The following is a 14,733-nucleotide window of genomic DNA, read 5'->3' as shown; positions in this document are numbered from 1 at the left end:
CATCCCCGTTTGGTCCCTGGAGCCAGGTGCGGGGGGGGCGAGAGGGGGGGGCAGCGCCCACCCCGGCGCAGCGGGCGGGGGTCCTACAGCAGAAGGGGTGCACCGGGGGGGGAAGGGGGGGGCCCTCCCGTAAAGTGTCTGCGCGGGGGGGGTGGGGGGGGTCCTGGCCGGGCCGGCGAGCGGGGGGGGCCGCGGGGGGGGGGGGCTAAGTCCACTTTACTGGCCGTTAATGCATGTAGACGCTGCACAGGAGCGCTCGGACACATTCACTACGAACTATTGCTATTATTAAATATTCCCAGCGGGGATTATTTCGCTTTCCTCGTTTTTTGTTTTTGTTTTTTTCTTTTTTTTTTTTTCTTTTTTTTTTTTTTCTTGTTTTGTTTTGGGGTGTGAGGGGGTGAGGGGGAAGGATACGGGGCGGGGGGGGTGGAGGTTGGGCTTGCTGCTGTTTTTAAATCGGAAAATAAAAATTTAAAAGAAAGAAAGAAAAAAACACCTCTTTTTTTTTTCTTTTTGGCTTACACAGTCTGTGAGTTGGTGGTGCTGTGGGGGGGGAGAGGGGGGGGCAAGGGAGGGATTTTGGTGGTGGTGGTCGGGGGGGGGGGGGTCCGGGCTGCGGGAGGGGGCCGGGCTGGGCCCCCCCCCAACCCCCTCCGCCCACCGGTGAGGGGGGGGGGGCCCTGGGCAGCGGCCCCCAGCCCCCGCGGGGTTCAGCAGGCAGCGAGATGGGCTCCGGGCGGGGGGGGTCCCCGGGCCGGGGGGGGGTCGCTCACGGCCGTGCCGCGTGCTTTCCCTGATAAAATTCCTCCCACCGGCTCTCGAAGAACTTGCGCATGACGTGCCCGGCCTTGCCCACGTCCGAGTCGTCCTCGTTGAAGGTCTGGCAGTTGTCGAACACCAGCAGCGCGTCGGCCGCAAACTCCTCCGAGCTCGAGTACCTGCGGGAGGGGGGGGGTCAAGGATGGGGGGCGAGGAATAGGGGCCGGGGGAGGGGGGGGGGACACGGAGAGGGGGCGCCCCGCGCTCACCCGCCCCGCAGCAGCCGCGTGCGCATGGTGGCGAAGTCCATGGGGTTCTTGATGATCTTGCGGTAGCCGGGCACCAGGCGCGGGTTGACCGGCTCCAGGAAGGGCCACGCGTCCTCGTGCGACTCCATCTCCATCAGGATGATCCTGGGGAGGGAAGGAGGCGCTGGGGAGGGGGCCTGGGGGACGGTGTGCCCCCTCCCAACCCCGTGTCACCCCCAGCACTCACTCGCAGAAGGTCAGGTCGCTGGGCTGGCTCCGCAGCGTGGCGCCGCGCCGCTTGGCCGGGGACAGCCCCTCGGCAGCGTGGCGGGGCAGCGGCTGCCCCTCGCGGCGGCGTGAGGCTGCCCGGCGCCGGGGGCTCTCCTCCTCCTCCGCTGAGCCCCCCCCCAGGAGGCGTCCCCGCTTCCGCTTCTTGCCTCGCCGGGGCGAGCTGGGGTCCCGGTACGCCTCCGCCTGTGGGGGGACCGGGAAGGGGTCACCGTGGGGGCAGAGCTGGGGGGTACCGCGTGAGCCGGAGGGGGTCCCGGTGCCCACCTGGGAGACGCAGACAGAGCAGAACCAGTCGCCCTCGGGCACCTCGGTCATCTTGGGCCGGTGGCAGTAGAGGTGGCAGCCGCGGTCGCAGCCATCACACAGCAGCAGGTGCTCGTCGTCGTCCCCACGCCGGCACACCAGGCAGGTCTGCGGGGTCCGGCGGGGGCGTCAGGGGTGCCACGGTGTGGGACCACCCCCCCAAATACCACCCCCTGGCAGGGCGCGGGCTCTCACCACTTTGTTGACCGACTTCTCCCAGGCGATGGATTTCTCCAGCTGGTAGATGCAGAGGGAGACCTGGGCCGCGCTGCGGCACCGCTCCAGCGTCTGCCGCCACGTCCGGACCCGGGGGGTGATCTCGTAGGCGCTGCGGGAGGAGGGACGGGGGGGGCTCAGCCGAGGCGTGGGGGTCCCGCTACCAGCCCCCACCCTGCACGGACAAGGGGCTCACATCTCGGTGGTGCCCAGGCTCAGCTCCTCGGGGCCGCTCAGCACGGCTTTCTCCACCACCACCTCATGCAGGGGCCACAGCGGCTCCTTCAGGTAGCGCCGCTCCACGTTCTGCTCCAGCGCCGCCAGCCGCAGGACCGCCAGGTCCAGAGGGTTGTTGCGCTCGCGGCACAGCGGCAGCCCGTCCCGCCGGCTCCGGACCGTGATGTCCTCCAGGGGCTCCACCTTGTGCTCGCAGTACCGCAGGTCGTCCCGCGTGGAGTCGGGGCTGGGGCACGTCCAACCCTGCGGGAGAGAGGGGCTCAGGGAGGGCGCCCGGACCGAGGTCACCGCGCGGGCAGCCCCCGGCCCAGCGCCTACCCGGATCTGCAGGTCGGCCATCAGCACGCGCTGCTCCAGCTCCTCCACCCACTGCAGGATGGAGAGGTCGGTCTCGTAGGCCCTCTCCATCACCGACCACTGGGCCAGGGCTTCCTGAGACACGGCGGCACCGGCCGCCTCGGGGCGCAGGTGGAAGATGGGGTCTGGGGACAGAGGGGGAGGTTGGTGGGGGGGACGCAAAGCCAGGCCCGCGCCCTGGGCCAAGGGGGCAGCTCTTACCCGTGGTGGCACGCAGGCAGACCTCCCGCAGGTACTCCTTGTGCTTGGTGAGGTGCTTGTGGAGAGCCTTCTCCCGGATGCCCCGCGGGTGCAGCGCGCGAGCCACCGCCTCCAGCTGCTCGGGGTCCTGCAGCCACCACCAGCCGCTCTGCATCTCTGCAAGGTAGCACCACGCAGCTCAGCTCGGGGGCACCGGCACCCCCTCCCCACGGTCTCGCGTGGCAGAGCCGGCCCCAAAACCCAAGGGCTTTCCCTGGGGAGAAGCAAGGCCACAGCTCGGCCTGGGAGCCGGGACCTCTGGCATGGCTCTCACCAGGGGGAACGGGCTGCTCCGTCAGCTGGGTCAAGTACTTCTGCTCAATCTGCTTGAAGAACTTGGTCGGAGGCCGTCCTCGGCGCTTGGGCTGCCCTGGCACATCCTGGAGCTTCTCCAGGCTGCTCCGGTTCCTGGGGCAGGCGCCGTGGGCCTTGGCGCCAGCATGGACCGGGGTGGAAGCGAGCAGGGGAGACGTAGGGTCATCAGCGGGGAGCCCGTTCAGCTGCAGGGGACAGAGCCCATCAGACAAGGGGACAGCCCCGCACCTGCTCCTCGCCCCTCCACCCCAGCACCCCTCGGCCCCCTCCCCATGCCCCAGCCATTGCGGTCGGCCCCGGGCACCCACCTGCCTGGCCGAGGCCTTGGGCTGCTCGCCCCGGGGCTGGCCGCGGGGCTGCGAGGTGGCGCGTGGAGAGGGCTCAGCTGAGGAGGTAGCGAGGGGGGGTCGGTTGTCACAGGGTGTCCGGGGCAGCAGGTTGAACCAGGGCCCCTGCTTTTCCACGGCCTCTGTGGTGCTCTCCTCCTCCGCCGTGGGGTCGGCCAGGGTCTCGAGCGGCTGGAGCCCCCCTTCCCCGTTGCCGGGGCTGCTGTCCGGGGTGAGGACCGAGTCCTTGAGCAGGGATGACTGAGTTTGGCTCAGCCAGGAGAGGAAGGCAGACTGGCTGAGGTCGTGCTGGCTCTGCCCCAGGGTCATCGGCTCCTCCAGGACCCCGTTGATGGGGGGGGATTTGGGCCTGCAGGGTGGGGGCGGCTCCTCCTTGCTCTTCCGCGGCAACTCCTTGCTCTTCCGTGGCCGCCCCCGGGCACGCGAGGCCGTGCAGTTCACCCGGCTGGGCACGGGCACGGGCACGGGGACGGGCACCTCCACGTCCATCGGCTCCTCCTTCACCGGCGCCACGTGGGAGGACGGCTTCTCCTCGGGGTGCTCCTCAGGAGCCGGATCAGCTGCTGTGAGGACAGCGGGAGGTGAAGGGGGGGGTGTGCAGCAGTGAGGGGGGGTCTGCAACGTGACCCCGGAGCCCAGTCCCAGCTCACCTTCTGCACCCTCCACGAAGATCCCTCCCAGGTGGGGCAGCACCCAGTACCGGCGCCGGTACCGGTCCTGGCCCAGCGAGGCCGCCCGCAGCGTCTGCGAGGAGTGGAGCAGCTTCTTGCGAAAAAACATCTGCCGCTGCGGGGAGAGTATGGGCGGTGAGGGACGGGCACCGGGGGACCCGCAGCACCGGGGAACCCGCAGCCCCTCCGCCACCCGCTCACCTTGGCCAGCTTCTCGATCTGCCGCTCGAGCTCGGGGACGCTGGAGGCGGACGTTTCGGCCTGGGGGAGGCAAGGGATCTGTCAGGGAGGCATCGGCAGGACCGGGAAGAGATCCCCGAAGGCCGCCCCAAACTGCTCCCCGTTCCCGGTGGCCACATCCTCACCTCCTCGTCCCGGCGGGATTTGCGTCCTCGGCTCTCCTCCTCCTCCTCCAGCTCCAGGCTGGGCTCCTCCGTCAGGCGGGAGCTGCGCCTGCGCCGCCCATCGTCCAGGCCGGTGATCTCCGACTCGGGGCGCCCCGTCTTCTTGGCCAGGGCCACCTTCAACCTGCCGAGACGCGGCGCAGCGTCCAGCACCCGCCTGCTCTCTGCCTCGCTCCCCGGCAAGCTGAGGCGTGCAGGCACCCGGCGGCACTGCAAGAACGCCCCAACCCTGCTCGAGCCCCAGGGGCGCGGAGGGGAAGGTTTTGGAGACCGCAGGCTGGAGGCAGCCACGTCCCAAGGCACAGCACCCACCTGCGCAGCCGGCCCTCGATGATCCACTTGCTCTTCCTGTAGTTGGCCATGCTCTCCAGGGTCTTGTCGATCTCGCTGCAAGGGGACGAGGGGCTCAGCTCCACGCAGCTCCGCGAGGAGGACAGCAGCAGAGCCCGCGTTCGCCCCGAGCCCGCACTCACTTGATGATGAGGGTGCTGCTGTTGAGCTCGTTCACCAGGAAGGCCAGGATGGCGGCCTTCTTGTCGGGGGGCAGCGCCTGGAAGGGCTTCGTGCGCAGCCCCTCGCACAGCTCGTCCTCCGCCCCGTACGCCGTGAGGAAGCAGCGCAGCACCTCGGAGACGGTGTCACGGTTCAGGCTGATCTCTGACACCTTCTCCCCCAGGATCTTCAGGGACTGGGGAGCAAGAAGGGGTGTTAGGGAGTGTGGGGGAGTCAGCAGGAAGGGAAAAAAACAAACAAACAGGGACACCAACAGCTGAGCTGGGAAAACCCAAGCTTGAGAGGGGGTGAGCCCAGGGGTGTCCCAGGATGAGGTTGGGAACTGGAGGGGCACGGGGGGAGGCAGGGGAGGCTGCAGCAAGGACAGCACCTCCCGGAGCACAGCACAGGAGCCTCGTGGGCACCAACAGCCCTGCTGCCTGCGTGTGACAGTGGACACGGGGACAGGGATGGGGATGCAGCCGCTCACCTGGCAGTAGGGGGGCAGCCCGGGGTCGTAGAGCGCAGCCTGCAGCAGCCTCACCAGCAGGTCCTGCACCTCGCCCGCGCTGTCACCCACCCCCAGCAGCCCCTCCTGCAGCGTGCACAGGCTGGGCACGTCCTTGGCCGGGTCGAAGCCCAGGACCTTGCCGTAGCTCTGGAGGAACTCCACGACGGTCAGGCAGTTGGAGAAAGCGTGGCTGGGCAGGACGAGGCCCGGGATGCGGGAGAAGGCCGGCAGCGGCTGCAGGGCAGGAGAGGGGGCAGTCAGGGCACGCGAGGCACCAGCCGGGTTATCTGCCCATGGGCTCGGCCCAGCCAGCTGCCCCCAGGTCTCGCTGCAAGGCCCAGCCCACCTGGTGGTCCCCCAGGCACATGTCCTCCGTGGGCTTCTTCATCTCCTCCAGGATGAGCTGCTGCCGCCGCCGCTCCTCCAGGCGCCGCTGGGCCAACAGGCCCTTGTCCACCTTGCGAGCCCCTTTGCCCTTCTTCTCCTTGGGCCGCACTTTTTCCTTGCCCTTCTCGGGTTTGCCCTTCTTCTCCTTGGCCTGAGAACAAAGCCCCGGGATCTGTGGGGATGGGGGCTCCACCTCCGCCCCCTCCATGGCCCCCACAGCCACCGCAGACTCACCTTGGACTTCTTCTTGGCTTCCTTTGCTTTGGGAGCTTTCGCTTCCTGCTTCTGCTTGTTTTTGGCCTGGGAGGGACAAGACCCAGCTCAGGGAGATGGCAGCTGACGGGGGGGGGCACAGCAGCAGCCCCCTGCCCCAGCCAGTGGGCACAGCTGGGGCCCACGGGGCTGCGGGACGTGGAGGACCCCCAGAACTGCCCCCAGCCCTCGCCCTGCCTTCTCCCCACAGCCACCCGTACCTTTCTCCTCATTTTCTTCTTGATCTTGCTCATTTTCAGCTTGTCCTCGTCACTGAGCACCTCTGCGAGGGCAGAGAAGGAGGCTGGCACCAGGGAATGGGTGCCAGGGCTGCAGCCCCCTTGCAGGGTGGGCTGTGAGGGGCAGCACCTGAGCTGGAGGGGCCGGGGAGGGGTACCTTGGGCTTCCAGCCTCTTCAGCAGCCGAGCGTCCGTCTTGCTCAGCAAATCGACCATCTTCACCTTGGGGGGCCGGCCCCGGCCGCGCTTCACGGCGGGCGTCTCCTTGGTCTTGGCCTTCTCTGCGTTGCGGGGACGCCCGCGCTTGCCTGTGATGGCCTGGATGCGGGACGGGATCTCCTCGGGGCTCAGCTTCACCCACTGCAGGCCCTGCGGGACACAAGGTGGTCACCCCTGGAGGGGACACCCCCACAGCCCCACGGTGCCACATCCCACAGAGCAGCCTGGGGTCCCACAGCACAGCCCGGGTGCCCGGCGCACCTCCGGCGTGTCCCGCTCCTCGTAGAAGTCTCCAACCGGCATGCGGGGGCTGAAGCTGAAGTGCTCGCGGCGGACGTCCTGCACCACGTTCCTGCTCAGGTACTGGGGGCAGGAGGAGGAAGAGGAGGATGAAGGCCGTGAGGGTGCACGAGAGGAGGGGGCTCAGCGCTCCCGGCCCCCTGGCAAACAGCGCCTGCCCTCTGCAGTGGGGAACTCCGGCAGAGCTGGGGGCTGAGCAGGAGCTGGCCCCTACGGCAACGCTGCCCTCCCCCCCTCGCCGTACCTTGATCACCTCCGGGAACTGCTTCATCCTCTTCCCGCAGGGCCCGTAGTACCAGGTCTCTCCCTGCCAGCGGTGGTTCCCCTTCTTGATCCGCACCTCCCTCCTCCACCTGGGCACAGGAGCGCCTCAGTCGGGGCCTGACACGGCCTCGGGGCCAAGCGAGGCCCTGTGGCCATGGGATGGAGGGATGGGGACAGGGCCACGTACCCGTGCTGCAGCGGGAAGCGCACCTCCTCCGGGGTGGCGATGCGCCTGCGGGGGGCATCCCCTGCGGGACAGAGGGGACCTGAGCTCGGCGAGCGCTGGCGGTGCGCTGGGCACCCAGCCAAGGGGGGGGCTCTGTCCTCACCTCCCGCCGACACGCTGAGCGGGGCGGCCTCCTCGCTCTCGCCTTCTGGTGCAGCTGAAGCCTCCGTGCAGCTGTCAGCAGCCTCCTCCTCCTCCTCCTCCTCCTCTTCCTCCTCCTCTGCGGAGGGGGATGCGGACTCTGGCTCCAGTGGAGCGTCGTCGAGCTCCAGGGACCCCGACTCCTCCGGCCCCGCGTGGCTGCTGCTGTTCAGGTCTAGGCTGCTGTCTGCAGAGCCAAGGTCAGGGACGTCACCGCGAGCTCTGCTCCCTTCCTGCTCCGCCCATGGCAGCGGACAGCCCCCACCCGCCGAGCACGAGGACAGGGCTGCGCGTCCCCCTCCCCGTGGGCAGCCTGGGCAGCGTTTGGCCCCGCACCAGCTCCCCCCAGCACGCTCCGAGCCGGGGCTCCCCGGGCTCAGCACCGGGAGCTGCGGGGTCCCCGCACACCCGCGGCCCCGCACAAAGAGGCACCGCACGGCGGCTGGGTGGCCGTGCTCCCCCCGTGGCGGTGGCAGCCGGGGGGGCTCGTGGGGCCGTCCACGTACCGTGCAGGGCGGGCGGCGAGCTGGGGCTGGCGAGCAGCGGGGGGGCCGGCCGGCTGGCCGCCAGCAGGCTGAAGGGGCCGGCGGCGTGCAGGGGGGGGCTGGCGGAGCAGCGCAGGCTGGGCACGTCGGGGGGCTCCTCCAGGGGGGACTTGTCGCTCACCAGCTGCGAGTCGTCCATCGCGTAGAGGTCCCCGGTGCCTGGGTCTGGGGGGGGGATCAGCACCAGGACCTCGGTGGGGCCGCGCGCGGGGGGCCCCCCAGTGTCCGAGCACGTTGGGGGCACGCAAACCCACATCTCCGCTCCCGGGGGGGCGGCCGGACCCGCCGGGTGGAGATGGCCTTGGGGACGAACAAACCCCCCCCCCCCCCCCGGGGCCAAAAAGGCGCCGGCAGAAGAGGGGTTAAGGGATTTCGGCAGCCCCCAGCCACGCCCCCTCCTTTGGGAAGCGGAGCCCAAAATGGCCGTGGTGGCGGTGGCGGTGATGTTCACCAGCGCGGAAGTTCAGGCGCTGAGTAACAGCTTCGTCACGGAGCTGGGAAGGGAAGGAAGGGAGCGCGGAGGAGGGCTGGCGCGGGAGGGACGCGGGCGCGGGCCCGCCCCTCGCCTGCCCAGGGCTGGCGCTGCTGGAGGAGGCAGCGCCGGAGGCCTCGGCCTCCACCATCGCCATCGGCCTCCGCCGTCGCCGTCGCCCGTGGGAGAGGGTCCCGCGCTGCCCCGAGGAGGTGGGATGGGAGCGGAGGCGGCCGCCCCATGCCGCTGGCCGGGAGCTGCCCGGCATGCACCCGGCCCCCAGACCCCAGTGCCGCAGCGGCCTCCCTACCTCTGTCCAGGGCCTCGAAGGGCTCCAGGGGGTCTTCGCTCAGGATGTGCGCGTCCTCCAGCGGGGCGGTGATGGGCGACGCGTCCCCCAGGCAGCCGCTGCCCACGTCGGGGGCCAGGACCGAGTCCTCCTGGCTCAGCGGCACCACGGCGGGGGCAGACCCGTTGTAGCTGCAGAGCTTCAAGTCTAAAGGGAGGAAGAGTCCGAAAGCAAACCCTGGGGCAGGAGGCTCTCAGGAACGGAGCCCGGGGCCCAGCCAGCCCTGCCCCGAAGGCGTCACGCGGCACGACCCGCTGCTCCTGCCCGACCCGCTGCTCCTGCCCTCATCCCCACGCCACGGCTGTTTGCTGCCCAGCCTCCTCCCGTCCCTCCCCACTGCCTCCCAGAGCCACGCTGCCACCAGTCCCTCCCAGTGCCCGTCCCGGGGTCTCTGCGGGATGCCAGCCCCCAGGGAGTCCCGTGGCGGGTGGGCGGCTGCAGGACCCTGGCTGCTGCCCGCCTCTGCAGGCGGCTGGGAACGCTGCTCTGCTGGCAGCGACACCACAGGCGACGCTCAGCCCAGCCTAACAAGATCCCAAAAGCTACTCCACACCGCGAGAGGCCAAACCCTGGCGGGACTCATGGTGGGGGGTGAGGCCGGCCCTCCCCAGGGAGCAGAACGCCCAACGGGGCGGATCCCGAGCCAGGGCTCCTACCTGGCTGCGTGTCCTCCAGCTCCATGCTGCCCACCAGCCCGCCCCCGTTCTCCGCGATGGCCGGGGACAGCTCCTTGGCGGCCTCGGCATCGCCCTCGCCGGCGCCTGGCTCCTCCGGTGGCAGCGGGAAGGGAGGCTCGCCAGAGCCCAGCATGGGGGACGGCTGCGAGGCCGTGTAGAAGCTGGCCGGCCCGTTCGGCATCAGCTCAAAGTTCTGGTCGTGGAAGGAGTCATACAGCTCCTGAGAGTCAAAGTTCAGCCCCATGGAGCCGGGGGTGCCGTTGCCCCACAGCTCCTGCCCGGTGCCCCGCAGGTTGGCACCGTGCCCCGGGGAGGCCGGCCGGGACCCCCCTGCCACGCCGTTGAGCGGGAACGGCGCGAGGCTGGGGAACGGGGCGGCGCTGGGGCTGCCGTCCTTGAGGCCGCCCGCGCCGGCCGGCTGGTACTGCGTGTAGTCCCAGAGGCAGTCGTAGGAGCGGAGGTGAGGCGTGCCCGAGGAATGCGTGCTGGAGGTGAAGGTCCCTGAAGTACTGGTGTGAGATACAGTAGAGAAGCCGTTGACATTCATGCCCCCGTTCAGACCTGTGGAGAGCGAGAGGGGAAGAGATGAATGCGTTAGCAGCACGGCAGGGACTTCCCAACATCCAGGCCACACGAGAGGGCTTGGGGACAGCCGGACCATGCCCCCCGCCCTGCCCCAGCACCAGCATCGCTGCGTGGAGCAGGCTGCTCCCTCCTGGCGTGGAGGAACCGACCCCGTGGTGCTGTGAGCAGCAGGAGGCGGGGGATTAGCCGAGTGCCTGGCAGGGCTGCGCAGGGATCAGCCGGCTGGCCAAATCCACGCACAGCCCCCGTTCTGGCCTGGCCGCTCTTTTCTAGGCCAAAGCGACCAAGGGTGTGTTGAGACCCCTCCAGCCCCCAGCCCCTATGTGACCGGAGTAAGCCCCCGAGGTTCACCCCCATCCCTGCTGCCCTGGGACTCCCCGGCATGGTGGGGATGCTCCAAAGGCTCCGTGGCCAAGGCTCCCTCCTCGTGCCAAGGACACGAAACCACGAGGGGACCGTCGGGGCTGTGCTGCCCTGCCGAGCACATGCTCACCGGTGAGCCAACTGCCCCGTAACGAGGGCGGACGCCGTCACCGCAGCCTGGCGGGGGGACGCGGGGTGCCCGGGTGTGCGGTGGCACTTACTTTTCCCTTGCGGGGGGAAGCTGAGTGCAGCCCCGTTGGTGTACAGGCTGTCCCCTGAGGAAGGCGTGGGTTTCAGTCCTGAGGCAGTAGGTACGGAGGAAAGGCCCGGGAAGTTGAAATGGTTGTTTGTGTCCATGTCTGGGAGGGGAGAAGAGGCGCGGGGTTACACGCTGCCCGGCCACCCAGCGGGGCAGGGTGGGGGCCCCCACCCACGCGGGAGGCTCTGCCCCACGCCCTGCGCTCGTGCCTGGGCACAGCCGCTCCCCAAAGCCGGCGGCGCCGTGCCCCGCAGGACGGGGCTGGGGCAGGGAGAGCCCCCGGCCGCCATCTGGCAGCAGCCAAAGCCCCCCCCGCTGCCCCCTCACTGAGCCCACGGTGCCGCCTCCGCGGCGAGCCGGCCCCAGGCCCAGCAGCGCTGCGTGTGCCGAGCTGCCACCTGCATGAGCGCAGCTCGTCACCGCGCTCCCGTGTCCCCAGGGAAGGCTGTCACCGAGCAGGCTCGCCTGCTCCCCGCACGGGCTTCTTTCCGTGCTGAACTCAGCTCTGCGCCGAGCCCCCACCTCCCCTGGGCTCCTGACCTGGGGCAGGAGCATGGCGTGAGGCACCGGTCCCCCCAGGAGGGTCCATGACCTTGTGGGGACACTGGGGGGGCTGGGATTCCCCTGGGAACGCCGCGCTTCCCAGCAGACGGCGCCGCAGGGACGGCCAGTCCCCTCGCAGCCCGTGTCCCCCCTGCCCGCGGCACGGCCCAGCGATGCCCCAGGGGGCACGGCCACGCCACACGGAGCCCGTCCCCTCCCAAAACACGGCTCTGGGGACGTCTGCGCATCAGCTGCTCCAGGCAGGATCTGGGCTGGCCTCGTTTCACAGCCGGGAGCTGGGGGCTCCGTGCCCTGCTGCCCCCAGCTCCTTGCCCTGAGCCAAGGAGCCGCAGTGGCTCTGTGGGCCCAGCCGATGAGATGGGGCCCCTGGGACCCCCTGGGGGCCACGGTCGCCCACCCCACGGACACCAAACCCGAGAGCAGCCAAGGGCAGAGGCGGCGCTGGCTCCGCCATCCCCTCCGGAAGGGCCGTCGCTGCCACAAGCACGCGGCCTCGCAGCGCAGCCGTGTCGAAACCTGGCCGGGGATTTCATCACGGCTCAGCCTGCGCCGCCCGGGGCTCCAGCGGGGACGGAGCCCCCCTGGCCGCCGGGGACACCGGGCTGATTCATCCGCCCGAGAAACCCGTATGGGCGGTGACGCAGCTGCCGCGCGCATGGCGCTCCCGGGTGTCCCGGGTGTCCCCCCCCACAAGCGAGCCGGGATCAGATCCCGGCCCCACCACCCCCGGCTCAGCTCTGCCCCTGCCCGCGAGACCCTTCCCTGGGGAAGCCCGGCCAGAGGCCGATGAGAAGGAAGAAAAAAAGCCTTTCCGGCACCTCCCAGCATCTGATGCGCCGGCCGGCCGGGAAAGGCGCTGCGGGGCCGCGAGAGGTCAGAGGAGGCGGCCGGAGGTGCCAGAACCGGACAGGTGGCTGCTGCGGGCTGGGGCGAGCGCCAGCGCCGGGAGGGGGCCGAGTGGAGGCAACGAGGGGGGAGCGGAGCCAGGAGGGAGCGCGGCAGCCGAGAGGGCGGAATAAAAGCAGGGAGGACGGGGAAGCGATGGCAGCAGGCGCCAGGAGGCTGAAGGGCAGGGAAGGGAGCGGTGCTGAGCGGCAACGCCGTCCCCAGGAGGGGAGCGGGGCTCAGGCAGCGCCTGGCGCTGGGCACCAACGGCGTGCCCGGCGCTGGCACGGGGACACCGGGGCCTGTCCCGACCGGAGCCGCCCTCGGCACCTCCGGGAGCGGTGCCAGCACCCGGCCGCCCGCTGCCAGCCCTGGGTGCGGCGGGCAGAGGCCACCCGTCGCGGCCCTGCTGCAAACTGGGCCAGGCCGTAACCGGAGCCGTGCGGGCGAGGAGGGCGAAGGGCTGGCCGCGGGGATGCGCTGGCACCGGGGGCAGAGCCAGGCCCGGGCTGGACGGAGGCGGGGGCCGGGCCCGGTTCCCCCGGGGCTGGCGCAGCCGGTGCAGCAGGCACCGGTCAGTGTAGCTGCGAGCAAACCGGGCTGGGGGCCGTGAACCCACCGGGACCCGAAGCCCCCGGAGCGAGGGCTGCGAGCGGGCGGCGTTGCCAGCGGGGGCTCCCCGGGAGGATCCTCGGTGGCCCCGGGAGAGGAACCGGGAGCGAAGCGGCCGGGCCGGGGAGGACGTTTCAAAAACAAGGCGACGCAACCCCCGGCTGCCATTTCCCGGCCGCTTCCTGCAGCGGGGGGGGGCGGGGGGGGAACGGCCGGCACCGGGCGCTGAGCCGGGACCCCCGGCCCCGAGCTGCCCCCGCCGCGCCCCCCGGGGCGGCTCCGCTCCCACCCGCTGCTGGGGGGGGACCGGGCCGGGCTCCGGGGAGGAGGGGACGGGGGGGGGACACCCGGGGACGCGCACCGGGCACCGGGACCGGCCCCGGGCTCTTCGCTGAGCCCCGCACCGGGGGAACCCGCACCGGGCACCGGCACCTCGGGGAGGGGGCACCGGGAGGAGGGGACCGGGAGGGGAGAGGGGGCGGCGGGGGGGGGCTCACCGGGCACCGGCGGCCTCGGCAGAGCCGGGATGCGGGCAGGGGCTCCCCGGGGCTCCCCACGGGTCCAGGACCGGGTCCCGCCTCCCCCCCCGTCCCCCCTCCCCCCTCCCGTTACCGGCCGTTACCGGCCGCCGCGGAGCGCTCCCCCCCCGTCACCCCCCCCCACCGGCCCCGTTTTCCCCCCGGACCTGGCAGGCGGCGGTGCGGGCCCGGCGGGCGCCCCGGGCCCGGCTCAGGCGGCGCGGGGCGGGGGGAGGCGGCTCCGCATGGCGCGGGCCGGACCGGGCCGGGGCCGCCCCGAGCCGAGCCGAGCGGAGCCGAGCGGCGCAGGGCAGGAAGCGCCGCGCGCCGCCGGGCGGTCCTGGCCCCGCCCCCTCCGCGCCCACGTCACCGCCGCCGCGGTGGCGTCACCGGGGAGCGGCGCCGAGCGTCAGCGGGGGGGGCGGGGCCACGACCCACGTGGGGAGGGGGGGGGAATCCCCGCCCCCGGCGGGGGGAATCCCCCCACGTGGGGCCGCCCCCGCTCCTCCCCCCCCCCCCCCCCCCCACCTGCAGTCGGGCCCCGGTCCCCGGCACGGTCCTGGGGGGGCGCCCCCCAAGCTCGGGATCCCCCCCCCGGGATCCCCGCTGACGTCACGCGGCACCGGGGGGGCACCGGGGAGGTACCGGGGGGGCACCGAGGGGAACCGGGGGGCACCGGGGGGCCCTGCCCAGCGCGGCCACGGCACGAGGGGGGGCCCGGGGGGGCCCAACACGTACCTGGGGGGCCGGAGGGGGCCCGGCGGTGCCAGCCCGGTGCCGGTGCCAGCTCCCGGTGCCGGTGCCCGCGGCCCCTCGTGATGGCAGCGGCCGCCCCCGCCCCCCCGGGACGCGCCGCCATTTAAAGGGGCCGCAGCGTTTTGCTGGGGGGGGGGGTGCTGCTGGGAGCAGCTCCAGGCAGCGCCTGCGTCCCCCCCCTTCCCGTAACCCCCTCCCCGCAGGGATCCCCCCCCGGGATCCCTCCCGCCCCCCAGCACCCAGCTGCACTCCCCGGGCCGGGTCCCGGTGCCCCCCCCGCAGGGTGTGACCGCGGCGGCGGGGAGGGCCCGGGCAGCCCCCCCGGGACCCCGCAGACAAAGCCCCATCTGGCAGGGCCGGCCGGGAGCTCTTTGTGCTGCAGGAGCCGGAGGGGGGGGGGGGGGGAAGGGGCGGCCCCCCCGCTGCAGGCAGCTGCCAACCTCCCCCCCCCCCTCCCCTCCGAGGCCCCAGGTGCGGGGGGGTCACCCCCAGCTGCTGCGGGCCCCCTGGTAGAGAAAGGCCCCGTGGGGCTGGGGGCAACGGATCCAACCCCCCCTGCACCCAGCTTGGCTCTGCCAGGCACTAGGATGGGGTGGGGGGGGGGCACAAAGCCCCCACAGGGTTGGGGGGGGGGGGTGGGAAGGGCAGCCCAGTCCCGCTGCCACCCCGGGCAGGGGGCTCACAGGGCTGCTGCCCCCGCCCCCTGGCACGCAGGGCCCCCGGGGC

At 71.8% G+C, this 14,733-nt stretch overlaps 1 protein-coding gene across 2 annotated transcripts; it reads right to left on the bottom strand.

Annotated features, from left to right (window-relative positions):
* Window positions 1–492: 492 nt before the first annotated feature.
* BAZ2A (bromodomain adjacent to zinc finger domain 2A) lies at window positions 493–13,579 on the bottom strand. Of its 2 annotated transcripts, none has more exons than XM_082781287.1 (29): window positions 13,419–13,579; window positions 10,635–10,772; window positions 9,445–10,026; window positions 8,750–8,935; window positions 7,929–8,132; window positions 7,385–7,609; window positions 7,243–7,303; window positions 7,036–7,144; window positions 6,753–6,854; window positions 6,431–6,641; window positions 6,255–6,316; window positions 6,016–6,081; window positions 5,741–5,953; window positions 5,374–5,628; window positions 4,865–5,079; window positions 4,704–4,778; window positions 4,353–4,515; window positions 4,189–4,248; window positions 3,967–4,102; window positions 3,278–3,879; window positions 2,929–3,154; window positions 2,616–2,771; window positions 2,376–2,539; window positions 2,017–2,300; window positions 1,800–1,932; window positions 1,566–1,712; window positions 1,258–1,484; window positions 1,032–1,175; window positions 493–941 (listed from the first exon to the last, which is right to left on the bottom strand). In XM_082781287.1, exons 2-29 carry the CDS (start codon window positions 10,768–10,770, stop codon window positions 773–775), a joined length of 5,313 nt encoding a protein of 1,770 aa, XP_082637413.1. In that variant the 5' UTR covers window positions 10,771–10,772; window positions 13,419–13,579; the 3' UTR covers window positions 493–772. The 2 variants fall into 2 exon arrangements, with proteins under 2 accessions (XP_082637413.1, XP_082637414.1); XM_082781288.1 differs by having other exon boundaries at window positions 5,741–5,932.
* Between the last annotated feature and the right edge of the window lie 1,154 nt (window positions 13,580–14,733).

Source organism: Aythya marila (genome assembly GCF_965140915.1).
Source record: "Aythya marila genome assembly, chromosome: 30".
In the NCBI taxonomy this organism is placed as follows: Eukaryota; Metazoa; Chordata; class Aves; order Anseriformes; family Anatidae; genus Aythya; species Aythya marila.
This window is presented reverse-complemented; position numbering and strand designations above follow the sequence as displayed.

Coding starts and splice junctions, on each gene's coding strand:
- BAZ2A (XM_082781287.1), bottom strand. CDS start 10,770: ATGGACACAAACAACCATTTCAACTTCCCGGGCCTTTCCTCCGTACCT. Junction 7,145..7,242: donor CGCTTCCCGCTGCAGCACGG/GTACGTGGCCCT, acceptor TCCTGTGCCCAG/GTGGAGGAGGGAGGTGCGGA. Junction 2,301..2,375: donor TGGCCGACCTGCAGATCCGG/GTAGGCGCTGGG, acceptor TCTCTCCCGCAG/GGTTGGACGTGCCCCAGCCC.